At 36.5% G+C, this 23013-nt stretch overlaps 2 protein-coding genes across 7 annotated transcripts in view; both read right to left on the minus strand.

The window, feature by feature from the left end:
• SLC12A1 (solute carrier family 12 member 1) overlaps window positions 1–3931 on the minus strand; it is a 92353-nt gene extending 88422 nt beyond the window's left edge. For 5 of the 6 annotated variants that reach the window (XM_061180337.1, XM_061180336.1, XM_061180335.1 and 2 more), the window contains exons 1-2: window positions 3824–3931; window positions 2067–2673 (exon numbers count right to left, since the gene is read on the minus strand). In XM_061180337.1, coding sequence (XP_061036320.1) covers window positions 2067–2486 — 420 coding nt within the window. In that variant the 5' untranslated portion in view covers window positions 2487–2673; window positions 3824–3931. Of the gene's footprint in view, window positions 1–2066; window positions 2674–3688; window positions 3735–3823 lie in introns of those variants that run through there. The other variant, XM_061180333.1, reaches the window with a different exon arrangement.
• A 4332-nt stretch (window positions 3932–8263) lies between these two features.
• CTXN2 (cortexin 2) lies at window positions 8264–8509 on the minus strand. The gene has a single exon (XM_061182161.1). It carries the CDS (start codon window positions 8507–8509, stop codon window positions 8264–8266), a length of 246 nt encoding a protein of 81 aa, XP_061038144.1.
• Window positions 8510–23013: the final 14504 nt, after the last annotated feature.

The following is a 23013-nucleotide window of genomic DNA, read 5'->3' on the forward strand; positions in this document are numbered from 1 at the left end:
CTAAATTACTTGTTCAGAATTACTTGTTCAGAATAACCGTACTTGTTCAAACTATACTTGTTCTCAATTCAGGGCATTGAGACTAAACCTAATTTTTAATGTATTTAATTTGCCATTCCTTCATATCTGAGAGAAAAAAATACTGTAAGTTAATGTTAAGTCCTTAGTCTCATTTTATCTTTTCAAAAATAATATGATATCCCAAACAGCCATCAAAACTGTCAAACACAGCTATTGCATTCCTCCCGTTTAGTCATTCAGATGGTTTTCTAACAGCAGTGCCCTCAGAGCTTTTCTCCCCTTATATAAAGATTTACATAAACCGTGGCTTTAGAAATTACAAATCAGCTGCTTTCCTCTCTCTAGAATATCAGTCCTAACAACAATGTGAGTTGACACCATTTCCTTTTTAATAGAATTAAAATTTTATTTTCTTTTGTTGTAAATTGGGGAAGGAAGTGAGAATATTTAAATTTTGATCGCAATTTTAACAAAGGATGCAGCTTTAAAAATTAATGAGGTAGGGTACCGTGGAATAAAATTTCAGGTCTATGAAGACTTTGGCTCATCTACCTCTTCAGAATAAATTGAAGTCTCTTCATAATGTTCTAAATTTCTCTTTCTGCCCTCCCCATATCTTGATATCTTGGAAACTCCTTGTGCCTTCTTCTCTCAACCCTCTTTTCCCTCTTTTCCTTCTCCCTTCCCCTTTTCTCACGTAGAAAAGGAAAGTGACACTTTAACTCCAGGAACTTCACATTGCCCCGCTTCTCAACAATCTTCCTGGGGGCTGCCTTTTTGTCTGAAATCACTACATTGCTAACTTCTTTTGAATAAAGCAGCAGGTATCCCAGATAAAATCGAAATCTTAACGTCTATAAAGAAAGCAGCCATTTGGCAGTGCTGCTAATACAGTACACAGCACAAATAAGGCTTGGTGTAGAGAGGGGTAAAGAAACAGGGCATGGCTCCCTGTCTGGAAGTCACTCAGTCATCAGTGGTAGGACCCAGAGTCAGGGACCCTGAGCAGCCAAGGGGAACAGGTTATGGAGAGAAGTTTTCCTGTGGAAAGAAGGATGAGCAGAAACTAAAGGGAGCTTTTCACCTTTACTAGCATCTTTCATGAGAGCAGTATTCCGAGAATTCCCAGAGTGGGCAATCATTTAATTAAAAAATTGTTGAATGAATGAATAAATAGGAAAGGAATTGTTCCACTCATTTTTTTTTCCTTACCTTAAAACCTGGGCAAGAGTAGACTGCATTTAGATATGAGACAACTAATTATTCTTCTTAGCAAGTAATTATATTCCATAAAGAATGCTATTCATTCCAAACTGTGGTCCAGAAGAACAGGAAAATAAAGTGCATCAACATATTTTAGAGCAAGTAACTGAGGAAGAAATCTACTAAGCTTATAAATGATTTGCTACAAGATTAGAAAAAGTGCTGCCTCATGCTTCTAGGAGATTGGGAACCCTGGCTATATTCCTTAAATAATGAAAAGTGTAGCCACTTCTGCTGCTTCTGTACTTTAATTTAGTTACTTTTATATGCTTAAGTGCCTTCAGGAGCCTCAGGCAAGGTTTTGAAGAAGAAGGGGTAAAATGCTGAATCTTATAAATCTCTTCTCTCTCTTTAAAGAGTATTAAAAAATACCCATGTGCACTAAAGGCTGGTACAACAGTGTTAACTACAGCAAACACCAGTGACTTTTTTTTTTTTTACAACTGGTGTGGAGGCATTAATACTAAGGTGAAACCAGCTTAGTATTCAGTTTGATATGTTTAACCAAGTGTGAATTGAATAGCCTATAATTGTAAACAAGATAGCACATATTGCCTAACTTTCAGAATTAACTTTTTAGTTCTCTGTCCTCAGTCAGTAAACATTTGTGAAGCACTTTTGTATATCTTCTGTTTACTGGGAACTAGGGACAGCTGTCTAAGTAAGATGGACGGTTTGCAATAGACCTCTTCACCGGACACTTTTATATTTATAGTGTTCGTAAGGAACAGGAGATCACCTGAAGGAGTAAGGAGGATACTTTCCTGTACCTTTAAGCTTACCTTTGCCAGTTGCTCGTGAATCTCAAGCAGGCTGGGCCGGTTGACCTTGGGCCCACTAACGCTGCCCGTGTTGCGATAGTACTCGATCTTGGGAACAGCATCCATGGTGTTGTGGCCAAAGGTTTGTAGGTAGTATGTGTTTGTGTGAGAATCATAAGCATGAAAACTGGCATCTGTTTTAGCAGTTTCTCCAGTTTGGAGGAAGTTGTCATAGCGGTCCTGATTCCCAGGTCTAAAGCTGATTCTGAATCTGTTCTGGCCTTCATCCCCAAAAGAGGTTTCCTCATAATGTGGAGGGTCGGTGTTGTCATTCACAGCCACACTGCTCTCATGGCTCTCATTTATGACATTAACTTGAAAGCGATTGGTATTACTGGGCGCGGAATCCAGAAATACATTGGAAGAGTTGTTCAGTGACATCTTACAAAACGGATTTTTTGAACTAAGCTGTCTGCTTTATGGTTGTAAAGAGTCTATAGATTTCCTCCTCAAAACAAACACTAATGTGTTTACATTAGGGAGCTCCTGGCTTTTTGTTCCAGAAGAACTCAATAAATAGATTCTTGATACATTGTCTCCTATACAAGCTTCAGAATGTTCTTCAAAGCTGTCATTGAAAAAGAAAATTAGACTTGTTCCAGATAATATAAATATATTTAGGTAGGGTTGGGGGGTATGAGGGAACAGTTTTCTTTCATAAGACATACGATTTTAAATTCATTTCCTTAAAAATTACCTGTCCAGGAACCTTAGTTACCTGGGCAATTAAATCCCATAATAAATAACTGGGGACCTGCTTCAGCAAACAGAATTTCCAATGGAGTCATTAAAATGTTACCTGCGTTTGTAGTATTTGCTTGTACTCAGTGCAATTGGATTCAATATGACTTTAGAAAAGATATAACTCTACCAACTGAATAGGGTAAGAGCTGATGAGAATATTCTCAGCCTGAAACAGAGTACATTGACAGTACTAAATGTGGAAACTGCCAAGTATTTTGTGATTGATATTAATATATATTATATAATGAATACCTTTAAAAAGTATTTTTTAAACTTCTAAAACATACATTCTTGTCAGGTTATAAATATACATCCTGTCAAGATGTCTCTGTGAATTCTTGGGTCTTTTACTAGCCTTCAAAATGTTTCATTTGTTCATACATTTGTTTGTTTAACAAATGCTATTATGGAACCTTTAAAAAAAATAGGAGTATTCAGGGTAAGGAAATAAATCTCAGTCCTTAATAAAGTTGTATGCTATATTTAGGTAGAATAATTATGCTCTACTGATTCCCTTTAAAGAAATATTCTAGTCTTCAAGAGGTTTTTATTTGACTGTGAGATAGACTACATAATCATTTTCACAATCCACGATATAAGCCCATCTTAGAACATTCTTTCATCAGAATAATATCTCTTTATTGATACCTTAAAATTTGGCTTTTCAAAGAAAGTTCTACAAAGATAGATAAATACAAAAAATAAACAAAAAAACCCAGAAAACCTTGCTTCTCACCAGCAGTTATTAAAGCCATTTCTTTGAATTAAAAAAAAAAAAAAAATCTCAACTTCAACTCTCAAATAATCATTCCTGGAGAAATTATAAGTGAAACTATTACCTCTTTAGTTTTTATGGACCCTCTCACTTCTCTTCATTACCCTTGACATCCTCACCTTTACTCCACTCCTCAGAATCTACGTTATGACCTAATGTTAAGTATGATTTTTACCCTGCCCAGAAATGTTTAACTTACCACCCAGGAGCCTTCTCAGGAAGCATAACCTACTTCAGCATCACCCAGGCATATATGCAGCACTTAGCTTTCACCCCCAAACCTTAGGCTTCTTCTTGTTGGTTAAAATCTTCCTTGAAAAAGATGACGAGAAATGATTGGCCTGGATTAATACTGTAGGCCCCACCCAGCCATTAGCACAGAAGAACCTGAAGTACTACATCAGCTAGTAACCAGGAGTAAACCATTAATCCTTTTAGACAGGAAGACAAAGTTTCTTTAATTCATAAGGGGAGTTGGATTGCTCAACAGCAGTCATCCAACAAAATATGAGCAGTGCTTCAGTCTGAGGCGAAATAAATTGAATCTTGCCATCTCATTTCACATGATTCCTAGTGACCTCCTATTGTTCAGGATATGCAGCAAAATATAGGCCTCCAGAGATAATTTCTATACTTTGTAACTGGACAGTGGTATTTGAGATTATTTTATCTTGCTTATAGCAGATATTATCTTGATTCTTCTCTGCACAGGAAGTGAGCAGATTGAGAGTATGATCAATGATTTATTGAAAATATTTCTACTTAATGGGAAAACTCTTTGAAGCAGAAATCAAACTATGGGTAAGTTTTCCAGCGGCAACGCTAAATGACCTTTTTGCCTCCACCTGGCAAAACGTTTTTATCAAAACTGGTTTTTGAGTTTTGTTGAGGGTAAGGTTTTGCTCAAATCTGTGAGGTGGTGATTATTAAGACAGTACAAACAATTCCTCTGTGCAGGTTCTGTCATTGGTTTTCAATCGGGATGACTGAAGGAGTCCTCCTCATGTTTTATTAGAAACTATTCAAGTGATTTCCAGTTGCCTGAGCAGCAGAGTTGTGGTGTAATACAGAGATGAGCAAGTCTCTGGGGTCAGCATGCTTGATTCACATCCTGGCCCTGCCACTTCCTATCTATGTGAACACTGGTAAGTTACTCAGTCTCTTTGTGCCTTTAACTTTCTCATCTGTAAAATCAGTTGTGAATAATGCTGTGTTGTAGACTCATTGTGAGGGTTAAATGAGTTAATTTGTATAAAGGGTTAATGTGCTAATTTTAGAAAGCACCGGTTTGTACTTAGTGCTTGCTTTTACTATATCGGCAATATTTACAAGTGACTGATAATTTTGCATCCAAGATTCTGGGGTGAATCATTAGAGATTGGGATAGGTACTATGCCTGTTAAAACAGGGGGAAAGGTAGGTTGGTGAACAGGTAGCAGATTATAGAAAGGAGTCTGGAGATACCTCAGTAAAACCCCTTAGAGGCTCTCAGTCAGGTAACTGTCATGCTAATCAGTCAGGCTAATGTCATGAGGCTGTATCAGAAATTGAGACAGAATTACAGGTACCTATAACTCATTTTGCTCTTAAAGGCCACTGGTACAAGGCATTTATCTGTTCAACAAAGGGTTCTGACTTTCCATATGGTAGGTGTAGGGAGTAGTCTCATTTCAGACTCACCCCCAGCTGGGTGGTGCTGGTTATTTAGATCAGCTAAGATGAGGCTGGGACTCAAAACAAGTCCTATTCACCGGCCTTGTAGAGGAACTGGGAACTTACTTGCAGTTATTTCTGCCACTTCTAGTCTCCCTTTCCTTCAACTGTTCCCTCAACTCTGGTCCTCTTTCAGGAGCCCATCTATTTATTCCTTGACCTTTTCCCTCTACCAAAGACTATGAATGCCTCTGATAGCCATCAATTTCCTCTTTCCTTGCTGACTGACTGCTTGACTACAATGTAGGGTGAATTGGTTTTGGTCTTAGTCTTACATCAACTAGACATTTTCTCTCTAAGCTTTTTATCTCTAACTGTGAAATGAAAGTCTTTGTTCTCTATTAAGGGGATTCAGACATTCTGGAGCAGATGGGAGATGGTTTGGGGTATATGGATGAAATTACACCATCCATAAACCAACCTTGAAAGGCCTTTCAGACAGGTGGGTAAGGTAACAGGGGGAAACTGTGTGGAGGTACTGTCTATCTTTTCTCTTGTCCTCCTTGACAGGGCTCTTGGGAAAAGGCAGCTAGGGGATAACCTGGCTATGACATTGGACATCTGTTCCTAGAAGGGTTAGCATTTCATGAAATTTCCATGTTCTCCATGCTATAACCATCCTTTATATCTCACATTTTTTCTAGCTCTAAAAATACCGATTCTAACCTCTCCGTCCCCTCCCCTTTCCCCCAGAAAGTCTAAGGTACACAATAGGCCATGAATAAATGCTATGAATGAAGACACTTTTGGTTAAAAGAATTTCTCTTTAGTAGGATTAGAAATAATACTAAGGTGGGCTTGATGATATCTGAAAAGCTTATGGGTGTTGAACTTTCAGAAACAATGCTCATACTTCACAAAGTTTTCTTATCTTTGGTTTTTGGGGTCTTTTTTCTTTTTGAGATAAAGATGGGGCCTTGTTAACATCACAGGTCTAGTCACCAAAATGGAAGGTCTTGTTGGGTGTCTTCCTTGGGAGACAAATGGGAGCATCTGGTACTTGGGCACATATCTTAGTGAGTACTTCAAAAGCCTGGGTCACAAAGGAGATGACTAGCATCATGGACATTTACAGCTTTCAGTGTGTCCCGTTGACTTGGCTCAATGAGCTGTTCTTGGACCAAATTACGAACTGGCTACAAGGTATCCCAGGCTGACACTCCAGTACCTACTGGGGTTCAAAGAGTCTCCTTAAGGTGTGAGTTTGGTCCAGAAGATCCATAGCCAATACAGATGTGTTCTAAATCTACTAGGAGATGAAAAGTGTCAGGGACTCTCACTGAGACAGCTGGCTGTGGAGTGCCTTAGACCTGAGCAATAATCATATTTGTAAGATATGTAGAAATGTTGTGGACAGTGTGTGGGAGTATAGCATGATATTTACAAACAATGACTATGACTTTGATGATAATGTAATTCCTAATACAATCACTCCCTAATTTGGTGACCTTGAAAAGTTACTTAATCTCTCTCAGCTTCAGTTCCTTATCTGTGAAATTGAGCTAATAAAATGGAAATAGTAGTACCAAACTCAAAGGATTGATAAGAGTATCAAATTGCATAATAAATGGAAAGCACCTAATTTAGTGCTAACTCTCGGTACATATTAATCCTTTTTTTTTTTTTTTTTTTGGTGTGTTTGGCAGTTCTGTGTTCTCAAGTGACACAAATATTTTTGTATTTATTTATATCCTGGTATATTCCTCCATTCAGTTACAGAGAGTCAGAATTTTGTAGTTGGAAAAAATTTTAGAATTATATAATTCTATTTTTTTTAATTTATCAAATGAAGAGAATGAAAACTGGAGAGGCTGAATAACTTACACTGAGCCATTACTTCTTAAGGTTTGATAATCTCTTTAACAATTACCAACAAGGATAATAAATAATGATAGCAAGTTATGTTTAAACCGTGTTTTCTGGTTTTCAAATTACTTTCCCACTCATTATATGTAACTTGGTCCTCCCAACACTTTTGTAAAACATGCAGGATAGGTTTCTTTATCCTTGTTTTGCAGATATGGAACTTAAGTTCCCATTAGGTAACTTTCTAGGTCATATTGCTTGTTCTTGGCTAGGCAACATTAGAATTCAAATCTCAGAGTTTAGGCTCCTAAACTGCAAAACTTTTCATGACGTCTTAAAAATCGTCATTCATCTCAGATCCCTGGGTTTCCAGGTATATTTGTAGAGCTCATAGGACACTATAATTAAAAGGGATGTTAAAAATCCTCTGGTTAGCTTCCTCAATGAAGTCTACAGAGATAAGATGACTTGGCCAAGGTTGATAGCTCTACTGGTGGCAGAGTGGAGACTGGACTTCTTGTTTCCACCAGGTTATGCTGAAAACTCCCTTTTTAATGCTATTTATAAAAGGAGAAGAGGAGGGGGTATCAGTATGATCCCAAGCTAGGGGATTTTATTGCAAGAGATCCTAGAAGGAGAAGAAATAGACGGGTCAAATTGTGACATTTGGGGAACTTTATGGCCTATGGTTGCTTGTAGGGTTTGTATGAACATTGTGGACCTATGGCTATTATTAGGAAAATCATATTCTATTTATTCTTTGGACTGAGGGGTCCTTATCTTTGACACCTAATTCTCTAGAGCAAGGGGGCCAGAGTCAGGAATATGGAGAGAGTGTCTGGGTGTTGCATAGGGGCAGATGCAGGAAGAATAAAGATATTATATGTGGCCGGAGTTATCCTTATGCTCTATTCATTGGAAACCTCAATGTGAGGACAGAGGAAAGTGAGGAACCCCAACAATGGTTTATCACTTACACAGCATGGTGGATAAATTAACCATACACGTTTATTGAATTCAGTGAATGAAATAATCTTCCTCCAGCACGCTGAAGGAAATTACAGTTGTGTCCACCATGTGCCCCAGTGGTATAACCCTAAAAACTATAAAGCTGGAACACTCAGGCAAGTGCATATTCAAATGTCCCTTTACCAAACTCTTCAACTTCACCTTCCCGTGTAGAGGAAGGCATGCTACTACATGGGTCTAACAGGATTTTGAAGCATCTGATGATAAGAAGTCCCAAGAAGATACACAAAATCCCAACAAAAGTGAAGCCAGTTTTTTGCTCCAGAGTCAACGAGAAAGCTGACACTTCATTGACACTCATCTTAGCTGAAGAGTTGCCACAGTAGGTACTACTCATTATTCACTGTCACATCATTTTGGCTCTTCAGAATTCCTGCTGGAGTCACCTCTTGGCCTAGATACAAAATTGGACTCAGTTTAGTTTTATCCATACATGGTATTAGGTAGGTAATTGTTTTGTAAAATCTGGCAGTTTTCAAACTCTCTTGACTTAACTCACAAAAGATATATGAAAACATTATCAGATATGGATCAGGATCAAATTAGTATTGGAGATGCTACTTCTGTTGTAGTAATTACAGAATTGCCTTTGTGGACACACAAAACTATACCTGTGCACACTAAATATAAAATCAAGTATGAAGGGGAATAGTCAAATAATTAACCCTAAAAGCATTTGATTCATTGCGAGATGGTTAAGTCATTGCTTCTTTGACCCAAGTTGTCATCTAATTTTCATTTCATTTTTGCATGTATCAATAAAACTATCAACAATTATAGGGTGTAAGCTGGTCAAGCTCTCTAAAGTCCGTGTTTTAAGGTCTATCTCCAATGCCATTTTGTCTGATAGGTTCTGATCCTTTTAAATAGGTGTAATATCTTCTTTCTTTTTCACTCCCCTCCTTAGCTTTTAGACTTATGTTCTTGTATTTTCTTTTCTACTACCACTTCATACACTAAATGCTAATTTCTTAAAAAGAGAAATTGTGTTTTTAAAATTATGTTAAAAAGAGCAGTACCCAACATAGTAGCTTGTAAGTAACAAGCTGGGGTAGTTGTGGACCATTAACCATCTCACCACCATCTCCATTGGCTCTCACACCCTAAATAGACATAAAATCCAAGTTAAACAGCATGTTTTCTATGAAATTCAGCTGCAAGTCAAGCTCCCCAGACCCCTTGCCAACCAGATTCCCACTATCTCTAAGCTCCTACTATATTGAGAGTCTAAAACTACAGCAAAAGTGTTCAAAAAGTGTGTGTTGAATTGAAGCAAAATAGATTTTTCCACTTGCTGTCTTAAAGTTAATTAAATTAACTAATGAAAAATCAAGATTAGTTAATTAAATGGTTACTAACCCACAGCTGCCCTTCTTGAGAGGACTGTCACCAAAAAGCTTGTCATCCAATAACTGAGAATAATAGACTGCTGGTGTTTTTGTCTTTGTTGTTGCTTCTTTTGATAATTTTAAGAACTGTGTTTATTGAAATGACCGACCCTTCAGGTTCTTTGGGGTTCAATTTTCAGAAAACAACTGAGACAGAACAAGGAATGGGAGGTAAGGAGTGGAGAAAGGGAGTGATTAATAAGAACAAGCCTTGTAGCTTTCAAAATTGTTCACCAACTTATACTCGAGTTAATATCAAACAATATTTATTTTATACTGGTTTGGATTACAAAAGAGCTCTGTCTTCAAACCTTAAGTGTTAGAAATATTCAGTACATTGTGGGATATGCTGGTTATTTGACTTCTCTGTTTAATAAAAGGAAAAGATGTTGTTTCAACCCCATTTGTTGAATTTCTTTACACCAAATCATTTTTCTACCCTAATAAGTATGGTATACTGAATATATATATATATATATATATATTTTTTTTTTTAAATTTTTATTCTTGGCTGTGTTGGGTCTTCGTTTCTGTGCAAGGGCCTTCTCCAGTTGCGGCAAGCAGGGGCCACTCTTCATCGCGGTACGCGGGCCTCTTCACTATCGCTGCCTCTCTTGTTGCGGAGCACAGGCTCCAGACGCGCAGGCTCAGTAATTGTGGCTCACGGGCCTAGTTGCTCCACGACATGTGGGATCTTCCCAGACCAGGGCCCGAACCCGTGTCCCCTGCATTAGCAGGCAGATTCTCAACCACTGCGCCACCAGGGAAGCCCTGAATATATTTTAATTTTTAAAAATGTCAGATCACTTAAGTGTTTCAGAGTGATTTTTCTGAAGATTGAGCTGTTGTTGTACAATTTATCCTGTAGAAAGTAGGGGAGACTGGACTGAATATCTAATGACCTTGGGACTTAAATAGAACTTTTTTTTTCTGACCAAATCTTTAGTTTTATTGCTTTGTCATTTAAAGGTCTTTTGTTGAGATTCATACACCCTCTGGTTCATTTTTTTAATGGGTGGACAAACTGAAAAGAAGGATGTTTCTACATGGAGATGCTGGATCAACCATTTGACTGATTCAGCCAAGTAACTTGTTGAATTTTTTTTTTTCACAAGAGCCATGACCTTGCTAGGCTATACCATTTGACTATTTCCTGGGACATGTAGGTAAGAAGAGGCAATAAGCCTGGTTTACTGGTGGACACAGTAAACAAACTCCCTTCAGTGAAGGACTTGTTGCCCAGCACGTGGGAGGGCTACCAGCAGATAATCTTCAGCTGCTGCTCCTTCCATGGATTGCCTCAATAGCAGAGAGCTGCCTCTCTGTAACCCAGGGTTAACCCAAGGTAACTTCGCTTCCAACAGCAGACAGTTTTCAAAGACTGATTAATGTGAAAATAAAAAGGCCTGGCCATCTTGAACTCTGAAGAACCATTCTAGGGAGGGAGACGCAAGAGGGAGGAGATATGGGAATATATGTATATGTATAGCTGATTCACTTTGTAATAAAGCAGAAACTAACACACCATTGTAAAGAAATTATACTCCAATAAAGATGTTAAAAATAAATAAATAAATATGTAAAAAAAAAAAACCATTCCAGCTCTAGAGTTCATCATGGGGAAAACCAAGGCTGTTCTTTCATCACAGTTCAAATTCTGCCCACTCCTGCTTAACTCCCCACTCTTCCACAGGTGTTGAGCCCAAGGGCACTACTCAGTAAACATCCTGCACACTACTCTCTGTCTCAGAGTCTGGTTTCTGAGGAACCTAACCTGCAACAATTGGTATCACTATAATTAAAACATCTGGGCAGTTCTAATGATCTGTGCATTTTTCAGCTAGTTCATTTTGCCACCATGCAGAAATAGCCTAAACTGAGTATAGTTATGATATTAGCTAAATTTATTTACATGTTTTTTAAAATCATGAAGTAGACATGTACACAGGGTCATAACTGATCATTAGAAGACTTAAGTCAGTTGGCTCTTAGCTTGTGATTAATCCACTAGACTCTGTTATTCTTATAAAAACCCACCAACTGACCAAACAAACGAAAAGAGACATTTTCTAGCTGTAGCAGCAAAACACGCAACTCATTTTTCACTATTAAATTAAAACAAGGTATTTTCCTACTTAGAGATACAAAATCCCTTAAATTTTATATTACTATTTGTCTAACGTGTGGCAGACATACGTTATATGTCTGTCATACGTTAAAACACAGCATAATGTTTTGTTCCTAGAGTCTTAGGCAATCTGTGAATTGAATTACTTATTTTAATGGAAAAATAACTACTTCTCAAGCAGTTACCACAGTTTCTGGCATGTTGTAGGTATTTAATAAATATTTGAATTGAATTAAACTAAATTTATTGAAAAATATAATTTTTGATGAATAAAGTTCTGGTTTTAAAAAAATCTAATTTTTAAAATTCAGAAAACATATTTAAAATGAAATGAACAAGAAAACTTTGATTTAAAAAATATCAGCTTGGAAGATACACATTAAAATTCAGCAGCTCATTCAGAGTTCAATATTTCTGGTTTTTTAAATTGATTAATATAGCATTCCCAGAAAGACTCACATGATTTGTAATATTCAAAGGTAGGGAAAGTAGATCTTTTCTATCAGCCTTGTTAGTTCCCTTTTGTTATCTATGGAAAGGTATGTAGCCATCATATTATTTTGGTGTTAACTACCAGGAAGTAGATAGTTAAATTTTGTATTCAATCAGAATGCCTTTGTTAGCTTAAGACTTCTGGTATAATTATCCCTTCTTCCCCTGACTTTGCCTTCTTTATTACTTGGCTGCTCTGGTTACCCTTAGCTAAGAAGGGTAAGATACTTCAAAGATACTTAGCTAAGATACTTCAAGAGCTTTTGGAATTGGGTAGGAGTACAAACAATGAATGGATATATGGAGCCACTGTTAGTAAATGAATAAAGTCACCATTTTTTATACTGTCTTGGAAGAACAGATAAATGGTTGTCTCGTGGCTTTATACATAGTTTATAAGCCCTCTTTGGCTATCTATTGTTGGTACCAATATAAATGAAATGCAGGACAAAAACTGAGAGCTGAATGAGGTTAAGGTATTATATAATAATGATTATAGCAATTACATTTTAGTTATTCATTCATCTGGTATATATATTGAATATCTGCTCCATGTCAGCACTGTTTTTGGTCCTGGATTATAATGATGAACTACAGAACAATGTGCACCTGCCATAATGAGTGGAGGAGGAGACAGACTCAATTATTTTTAAAATTGTCTATATCTATCTATCTATTATATATCAGGTAGTCATAAATGCTATGAAAGAAAGCAAGCAAGTTAAGAGGAAAGAGAATGATAATGAATAAAGGGCACTTCTTTAATTAAAGAAATCAGCAAAGGCTTCCCTAGGGAGATGACATTTGACCTGAAGTCTGAATGATGTCAAGAAGGGAGCCATGAAAATATCTGGAGGAGGAGCATTGAAGTTTGAGGAAACAGTCATTGCAAAGGCTTTGAGGTGAGAGGATTTCATACACAATATGTTCAGATAAAGAAATTGACCAATAACACATTAAACTCCCTACTTGTACAAGATGGTTTAATGGTATCAGTTGACAAAGAAAAGGCAGAAGTACTTAATCTACTTCTGTCTTTTTAACCCATGTAGAATGCTCTTTAGAAATGACCCCAAAATCAAACAATAAAAGGAGACAAGAAAGTAGTAGAATAACGTTTAGCTGCATTAGATGAGTTAAAACTCCCAGGATAAGATGATTTATAACTTGATGAGCAAAAACCTTTGAGAAATACCTGACCATGAGAGTGCTGCCAGAAGTATGGACTTGGACAGACAAAGTCTCAATTTTCAGAAAGAGCAATGGGAAATTGTGAAAATTATATATTGGTAACTTGGAATTAATCTTTCTTACAAATCCATAATTAATTATATTAATTAATTAAGATTAATTTAAATGCTAATTTGTTAGCACTTAAGAAGTCACTAAAAGTTAAGATGAGGTTAATAAGAAGTAATGCCAAATTCACTTCTTTTTTGGAAAGTTTACTACTAACATGGAATATCAGGGAAATAACATCGACATGGTTTAGTTGATGCAAATAGCACAGCAATGCATTTAACAGTCTCCCATGATATCTTTTTTGGGGAAGATGGTGAGATATGCCTGGATAATATTATTTTTATGTAGAGTCATAGTTCACTGAAGTATCCTAATAAAAATAGGGCTCTGTAATCATAGAGACAGCTCTCTAATGTAGTATCACAAAGGTCTAACTCTATCTACATCCTCTTCAGTGTTTTTGAACAGTAACTAGGTTGAAGACATTGAAGTGATGATTATTAAATTTGACACAAGGCGGGTCTGAAAACTATAAGTTAGCTCACAGAATCAAGATTCAAGACAATTCTGATGACTGGAATTCTGGATTGAAACCTGAACATAAAATTTAATTTAAAAAAAATTTAATAGAAACACTTCTCAAGTCCCATATTTAAGTGGGAGGGAGGGTGATACACCAAACTTAGATGGGGGACACTTGACCTGGAAGTTCATGTGAACAGATGTTTTATTAATATCTTAAAAGGAAGAACTTAGACTTTTATATTCATCTTAAAATTCTACCTTACACCAAAGGTGAAAACAAAATACAAGCCAAGGAGAACACCTGAAAGGGTAGTACTCAAATGTTGAAAAAAAAAAGCCTGGCCATTGCTGCAGGCATTGTGTCCACACAAGCAAATAAGTAAAAAGCTAAGCAATTGCCTAACAACATGTTCAGAAAATAGATACCCTTGGGAATTTAAGCCATATATGTAGTGGTTAAAATACCAGTATTTTCAGGCCTAAATTTTTCAAATATTTGCCCAAACTTTCCATTTTGCTTGCTCTATTAAATGAACGACTTGTCTCATTTCAACACCGAGTCTAATGTTTTTGAGAATATACTGCCAAGTGTGCTGAGCTTTGCACCTTTCAATTAATATAGAGCATAATATGATATAAGAGTAATAACAAAATATTAAGAATCAATAGAGGTCTTCAGATACAACACTGATTTCTTCATAATTAATAAGGTATCCAAAATTACTCGACAACTGTGGATAAAAGATACATTTCTTTCACTTTCTCTAATCTCTGGAACAGAAGCAAAAAAAAAAACATTAGCAGGTTCTGCAAAACAGACTTTTTTTTTTTAATTTATTTATTTTTGGCTGTGTTGGGTCTTCGTTTCTGTGCGAGGGCTTTCTCTAGTTGCAGCAAGCGGGGGCCACTCTTCATCGCGGTGCGCGGGCCTCTCACTATCGCGGCCTCTCTTGTTGGGAGCACAGGCTCCAGACGCGCAGGCTCAGTAGTTGTGGCTCACGGGCCTAGTTGCTCCGCGGCATGTGGGATCTTCCCAGACCAGGGCTCAAACCCGTGTCCCCTGCATTGGCAGGCAGATTCTCAACCACTGCGCCACCGGGGAAGCCCCAAAACAGACATTTTAATGCCTACCTCAAAGGGAAAATATCATCTTAATATCCTGTTTATAGGGAAATAGAAAATGAAAGAAATATGGGAGAATTTAGACCATGAAGTTACAAAACTAAATCAATAAACCCTTATGAGAAAAAAAATTTGAGAATAAAGAAATGAATTTTCAAAATAAGAGTAAAGTGTAAAATTATGTGGTAAAAGTTATTTTTAATATGCTCTGCCACAAAAAATGGGTAAAATTATCAACATTGTACAGTTTAAATATCAGTGTCTATGTGTTTTATGATTAAAGTATTTAAGTATATTTCTGTAGTACTACTGCAAATGATAAAATATTACCTCAAGCCGTGTTAACTGGAATCAATGTTTAGGTATTCTAGAAATGAGAAAATGAGTTGAAAGCACATTATTTCCTTCATGGCAATTGTCAGGAACTGGGATTTCTAAGTTCTGATGAGTCATAGGATTGGGCCAAGGGTATACCTGTAGATACCAATAGGCCCAAATCTCACTGAGCTGCTTTGTAGTTAGTAACCAATAAATAAGCAAAAACAGTCTTTCTATGACGAGTCATACAAATCATACTATTGTAAGTAGTCAAGCAAAGATAACAGTATTTTTACACCTGATTTATAGACTTTAATATACATGAATGTTAAGTGCGATTTTTTTTTCTGTGAAATAAGTTTATTAATTGGATATATAAAAATTCACTTTTCAGAAACATATAGTCATTTAATCATGCAACAATGTATAACTGCAGAAACCAATATTGAAAAGTATGTGCCTATTAAAAAAAGAAATTCCTGTATTTTATTTTAATAACAGGGTTTTTTTCTCCTGTTTATTCATCTATTAATGATATTCTAAACAATATATCTAAAATAACTATTATAGTGGAATATGGTGTTCTAGATGAAAACTATTATGATACTGGTCATTAGATATAATAATCTCTAATGCTAATGATATGAACATTCATAATTTAATGAAATGAGACATATAGGAAAACCCAAGCTTAAAAAATAATGAATTCTCCCACATACACACCCCTTCAAATATCAAGATTATTAAATCCCATTAAAAGAGGAAAAAGAAGCATTATTGAGGCCACATCTGCACAGAGCTAGTTAGTAATTTGGAATGGAATATGTTGGAATCAAAGGAAAACCTTAAATAACAAACCCAGATGTCTTCATCATGATGAAGTGCATAAATTTCAGGCCTCCCCAGGAATCCAAAACCTTGAGATATGCCAAAATCAACCTCCCCCCAACCTTTCAGATTTCAACCTTTAGAGAATTTCCCTCTTAAGAGAATCTTTGAATGGCTCCTCAAGGACTCTGACATTCCTTTTTTTTATCCCAGAAGCACTGGAAACCTGGTCTGAAAATTCTCAAAATGTCTCACTAGAGAAACCTGGACTGTCATTATCATTCTGCCTTGTTTGTCTCCAGTTCTCTTTGGACATATTAAACTTAAGAAGCATAGAAACCACCTACCAAACATTATGGAAGAAACATCAGCAAGCACACAGCACATCCACTTTTTTTTTTTTTTTTCCTTTTGTCAGCAGCATCAGCAGAAACATTAGGGCTCTTTCTTCTTTAGAATTTGAACTCAGCAGACCTACAGACTCCTTCCCCGTCTCCTCCCTCCCCACCTCCTTTCCTGCTCCCTAGCTTCAGAAATACAAGAAAAGGAGACATGCTTTTCATCTGGACCTGCACTAGAATCCTGTCAGTTAATGCGAAGAGTAGGGGGAGAAAGTTACTCCGCAGGGAGAGGCGTCTCACCGTCCATGCTTGTTGCCATGGAGATGAAATCCAGCGAGTAGATTTAAGTGTTGGCAGGTTTGTCTGTGTTTGCTGATCGGTTCGGTAACAGTGTAAAAGACGTGTCCTGGGGAACCTGCGTGGAGTCACAGTACCGCGGTTAGCGCTTTACTGGCCTACGTGTGTAAATGTCTGTATCTGTCGGTGAGGGACAGAAGACGTGGGCGCCCGCGAAGTACGTGTGCGCGCGCGAGTATATTTGCAGGAAAATGTGCACGGGTTTCTTCCATGTGGCAGTGTGTAAATATTTGTGCGCGCGTGTGCGTATGTGAGGGCGTCTGACCGTGTGTGTCTGTGAGAGAGAGAAGAGGTGGGAAGTGAGAGGGGGTAGGGAACCGGCCACGGCAGCAACAGGCTCCATAGTCTTCAGCTCTGCAAAAAAATTAAAAAAGGCTCATTTTCACTCATATCACACTTGCAGGTTAGCAATCGGAGTTCATCACCAATTTGTCTTTCTAAGGCAGTGGAGGTGTTAATTAATGTATTGTTAAAATACTTGTTTCCTCTTCCGTCTGCATCAGTAGCTGTGCCGCGGGCATTTTGTTGTGCTCGGTGACTGCAGTCTCAGTCGAGGAGTAGGCAATAAATTCCTACGTCTTTCTTCTCATCCTATAAAGGAAAGACGTGGGTGACGGGTGTATTGGTTTAACTGGGGACCGCATGCGTCATTTGGAGTTATTTTTCCCTACCCTTCGCCTTGCCTATGCAAACCCAACAGGATCCCCTCCTCTTCCTAGGAGTAGGTGCCTAGGCGCTGTCCGTAGTGCTGAAACGTTGCGTAGTATGACCTAGCACCCACAGACGAGCTGCAAGACAGCAAGCGAGGAACGCTCCGATAAAGCCCACAGGAAGTTGTGAGACACGTTTTCTGAACGGTGTTGAATATTTAGAAACCAAACCTAAACCGCATTGAAAGCAAAACAAAACAAAACAAAGACAGGCAAACAAACTCAGTTGTAAGGTTCCGGTTCCATTCATCTTTGGATACTATATCCAGAACCTACAAGTTGCAAACACTTGTAGATTCCTTTAAAACTTAATTATTGACTTTATGAATTATTAACTATTCAGAGATTGGGAAAAGTGTAGATGCAGAATTAGGTCATTATTGATGTAAAAACATGCTGAAAACAAGTAAAAGTGTGTTATAGTTCAATAATAAAGTGAAGACAAACTTTATGTTCATTTAGCGTATTTACCAAATTAGGAAATTTCATGGTCTTACAAAAAATGCGCAATGTATGACTGTGAGTTCATACAAGACTATACTCAAAAAAAGTTATTCTTTTTCATTTAAAACTATTAAACACCCTATAATATAGGCCCACCAAGGAAGAGAGTGGAAGAAGTGTCTTCTTCTGGGAACATGTTCATTGCCATGGTTTTATTGACTCTTTTTTTTAAGCTTGCTAAGGGCCACATCCATTTTTGGTACTATATACTAGAGCAGTGCTTCTTGAAATTGAATGTGAATCCCCTGGGGATCCTGTTAAAATGCAGGTTCTCATTCAGTAACTGTGAGATTGGGTCTCAGATTCTGAATTTCTAGCAACATCCCAGGTGATTCCAGAGGTTGCTGGTCTCAGGACTAAACTTAAAATAACAAGGTCCTAGAGATACTGTGTTCTGGCCATGCAGTCACCCACAGAGTATGCAAAAGGAGGTCATTATCTTTCATCTATTATTCTCTGTATGTTTCTAGACTGTTGCAAGAATATTCTATTCAAATAAGTTCAGAGATTAACCATTTTATTTGCACAGTATTAACAAACTGTTTATGAATTTATCATTTGATTGACTTTGACATTGTCTAGACACATGCTACAGTTTGCGCCACTCTATATTTCCATACTATGATCTGCAGTCACCCATTCTCTTTGCAAGCCAAGCTTAAGAAAGCAGAACCAAGTTACGTGATTCTACTACTGGTATATGGGCCCCACTCCAAGAATTTGTTATCATGATTGAAGACTTAAACTTGTCATTTTATGACTTTAAATATGGTTCTGTAGTAAATGCTCGTGATACTGATTTTAAAAATTTAGACATTATAGATCTAATTCTCACCCAGTTTAGAAAGTGGAAGAGGACCATTGTTTCACAGACCTTTTGAATGAAATCTGATCTGTCATATCATTGACATAATACATTTATACTTAGATTTTGAAGAAATCATCCTCTGGATGATTTTCTGATTTTTAAAAAAATCCATACCTACATCAGTTGTACAGTGCTTTCAGTTAATGCTTTTGAGTTGATGCCAAAGGAAAGTTTTGACTATAAATTAGGTTCCTTGGTGTTAGTTGGTGCATGACCTTGACCTTTTTCAAGCTATATGAACAGTGGTGATGTTCTGGAAAGTCTGCAAAGTGGTTCATTCAAGAAAGTGTAATGGATTAAACATCAATTATGTTCCACTTCCTTTGCTATGTGCTGGGATACAAAGATGAATGAGATTTGGTCTCTGCCCTTGATGAGGTATTTTGCAAAACAACATGGCAGATTCTACAAAGTTCTATAGAAGCACAGAGATTAATAATGTATGTTTTATTCTCCATTGCCAAAGAAGTGATGAAGAATAGCAAAATAGAAAAACCCACGTGTATTTAAAATACAGGTGTATTTCAGGTCATTGCCAATGTCTGCTGCTCCACTTTTAATTACAAATTGTTGACAGATATGATATATATGAACGCTTTTCTAAAGCACACATGGTTAACCTGTACTTCTGGATTGTCTATGATTTATTTTCAGAGGAATCCAAATTATTAGAAAGGTAAATATATGGGTGGCATTGGTTAGACCTCCTCCCAAATTAATTGCCTTTACTATGCATTGACTTTACACTTACAGCTTATATGCAAGTATTTTATATAAAGCAATCCTTAGCTTACACAGCCTGCTCTATGTCTGCTATGCGATTGTTACTAAAGACTTGCCCAACACATCCTTTACTATTCCTAACATGACATCCCTCCAAAAACATTTCTCTCAATACCAGTTTCATGAATTGAACTCTCATACCCCTCCTCTTCACTTAAATCATCCCAAGGTAAGTGGTGTGTTCTCTTCTTATATACAGTATATATCCTGTAGCTGATCACATGTGCCTTTTCTTTTAGTTACCAGGGATGTCAGGGTCAAATTAACAGCTAAAAATTAGTAACTGTGTAAGATCTTCAGGCCTCTATATGTGTGTTCTTTCTTTATTGCCTTGAATACTGCAATTTTGTTTGCTCAGGTATTGGTATATTATTTTCTTTTAATTATCTGTTTTAATGTGTGTCCTCATATAAATGTCCTCATGGAATCAGAAATGGAGTAAATAAATAAAAAAATAAGTAAATTTTTTCTCTACTTTTTGGCAAAAAAATGTTGACTACTGGGTGAATATATATGGTTGTTTTATAAATTTGTTTTTAACAAGATATTAAGTATAGAAGAAATGATTAGTTAGCTATGAAGATAAAAATCTAATTTATTATGACTAAAAAATAAATGTTAAGTTAGTAGAAGAAAATTTCACTTTATATAACTACAGATCAACTTTATTTCAAAACACATCGTTTCCCTGTTTCTCCTTCTATACACTAAATAGTGTCCCTTGTATGACTAGGACTTTTTCTTATGTCAGCGGGCAGAAGTATTAATTATCTACCTTGTTAGAAGATGTGGTAACTATAGAAATTTAAAGAACATGACATCCCCATTCTAATGAATATACTATAGTATGAGGGTGTCACAAAGGAACCGAAAGCAAGAATTTCCTCCAACAAGTCAGCTCAGGATTCTTTTCAGAGGAAAATTTTGCTTGCTATGAATTCTACTCACCTTGATTCCAGCTGACTTCTTGCTCTCAAGTTTTCTATAGTGGGATCCTCTCTTGAACTGATTAGGCCAACATGTTACCTCCAGCTTTTCATGGAAATCTACATCTTGTCTGGCTTAAGTTTGTTTATTCTTTCTGAGCTAAAATGTTTGAGAGTAGCTCTGCTTTTCTATTTGAAAAATATTGTTATTTACTCAAATATTGGATACTACAACTTTCAAATGCAAACTTAAAAAATATATTAAAGACAAATGTGAATTACTTTTGTTATAAACATTAAAAAATTAATCCAATGCTTATTTAGCTTTACGTGGTATTAGATAATTAGCTATGTCCAAAAGTCACCTGTTTGCTTTCTAAAAATACATTCCTGTTTTGGAATTTTTAGGTACTTATGCCTTATTTTCTACATAAGTGGTTTTAATCTTTTTGGAGGATTAAGAATGATTTTGAAATTTCAATAGGAAATATATGCCCTCTCCCTAAAAATATACACATGCAGATAATTTCACTCACAATTCAGAGCGTTCATGGCCACTTGGAAGTCCATTTTTGTAATCCCAGAGTAATCCAAGGAATGCTTTAAAAATTTCTGCTATAAATGAATGGTCCGTGGTCTCATTCTCAGTTTCACAACTAAGTATTGACTGTCTTAAAGTCCTGTATTTTTTAAACCACCCTATTAGTTTTCTATTTTCTTTCCTCGGAGTTCTTCCTCTAGGTCATTTTACCATCTCTAGAGAGCAGTCAATGCTGAATATGCTGAAATAGGAGTAGAGAGTACTGTAATAAGATGATTAAATTTGATTACAAAATGACGGTGGGATTTTTGTCAACAGTGAAGAAATTATCTAAGTAAGTGGACTCATAAGTGAATTGAGCATATGACACTTCAGTGTAGATAATGATCTAATGCAAGTCTATTTGATGAGTCCCATTGAAAATGAGATGTTATGTTTTGCTGGTAAACTTTTCTGCAAAGAAAACTGCACTAAATGTGTCAGTTCAGAGTGAACTATTTAAATGAAGTTTCATTTAATTGATTTTAATTTTACTGCCCATAAGCCTTTCATTTAGACTGTACTTCAAGTCCTTTCTATATTTACTGTTTATAATGAGTATGATAGGGTACCTTGGGCACAATCTCCATGAATGTGTGAGCCATAACCACAGTATAATATTTAATTGGCGTAAGTTATTTTGCTGGGTTAAAGAAACAGAGAAATAGAATCAGTTTATTCTGCTACAGTGTATGTTTCTGTAATATGAATCAGTTAATATGTAATTGACAAAAGAATGGGGATGTCAAAAGAATGTGAAAATCGGTTGGTCTATACACGATTTTCCCCAATACATTAGTGTCCTGACTACCAAATAAAAGCAGTTTAACTCTAAGTCCACTAACAAAGCTGAATGCAGCAAGTTGTGGAGGAAAGCAGTCCTATACACACTGCTCGTTCACTCTTCCTTCTTCCTCTTGGCTCAATTTGGCCATATGCTCTGTCTTGAAAACACATATTGAGTAATTGTTCCTGATCTTTGTGCATTTGCCCTTGTTTTCATAATTCACCCTTTCCTTACACTTTTTCATCATTCTCTCTTAATTAAAAAAATTTTTGTGGAGTTCTAGATATATTGTAATGTATATTTTAACTTGTATTTTCAACTGTGCTAGTATTTTCATTAGGTTTATAAATGTTTTTGTAGTGTTTTTGTGAAGTTTCATGGGTTTTACATTGGTTTTTCCCCAACATGATTTTTTTCCCTAAATATTGCCAGTTGTTTTTTAAATTGAATGAACTTTATGTTTTAGATAGTTTTAGGATTATATAAAAATCAAAGTACAAAGTACAAAGAAAGTACAGAAAGTCCGGTAACTTTCCTTCACCACTGGTGGGAATGTAAATTGGTACAGCCACTATGGAGAACAGTATGGAGGTTCCTTAAAAAACTAAAAATAGAGCTACCATATGACCCAGCAATCCCACCCCTGGGCATAGATCCAGAGAAAACCATAATTCGAAAGGATGCATGTACCCCGATGTTCACTGCAGCACTATTTACGATAGCCAGGACATGGAAGCAACCTAAATGTCCATCAACAAAGGAATGGATAAAGAAGATGTGGTACATATATACAATGGAATATTACTCAGCCATAAAAAGGAATGAAATAATGCCATTTGCAGCGAGACAGATGGACTTGGAGATTGTCATACAGAGTGAAGTAAGTCAGAAAGAGAAAGACAAATATCATATAATATTGCTTATATGTGGGATCTAGAAAAA

This window comes from Eubalaena glacialis, chromosome 2, assembly GCF_028564815.1.
Source record: "Eubalaena glacialis isolate mEubGla1 chromosome 2, mEubGla1.1.hap2.+ XY, whole genome shotgun sequence".
Classification (NCBI taxonomy): domain Eukaryota; kingdom Metazoa; phylum Chordata; class Mammalia; order Artiodactyla; family Balaenidae; genus Eubalaena; species Eubalaena glacialis.

Excerpts from the sequence above, each read along its gene's own strand:
- CTXN2 (XM_061182161.1), bottom strand. The coding sequence starts at position 8,509 with ATGAGTAGTACCTACTGTGGCAACTCTTCAGCTAAGATGAGTGTCAAT.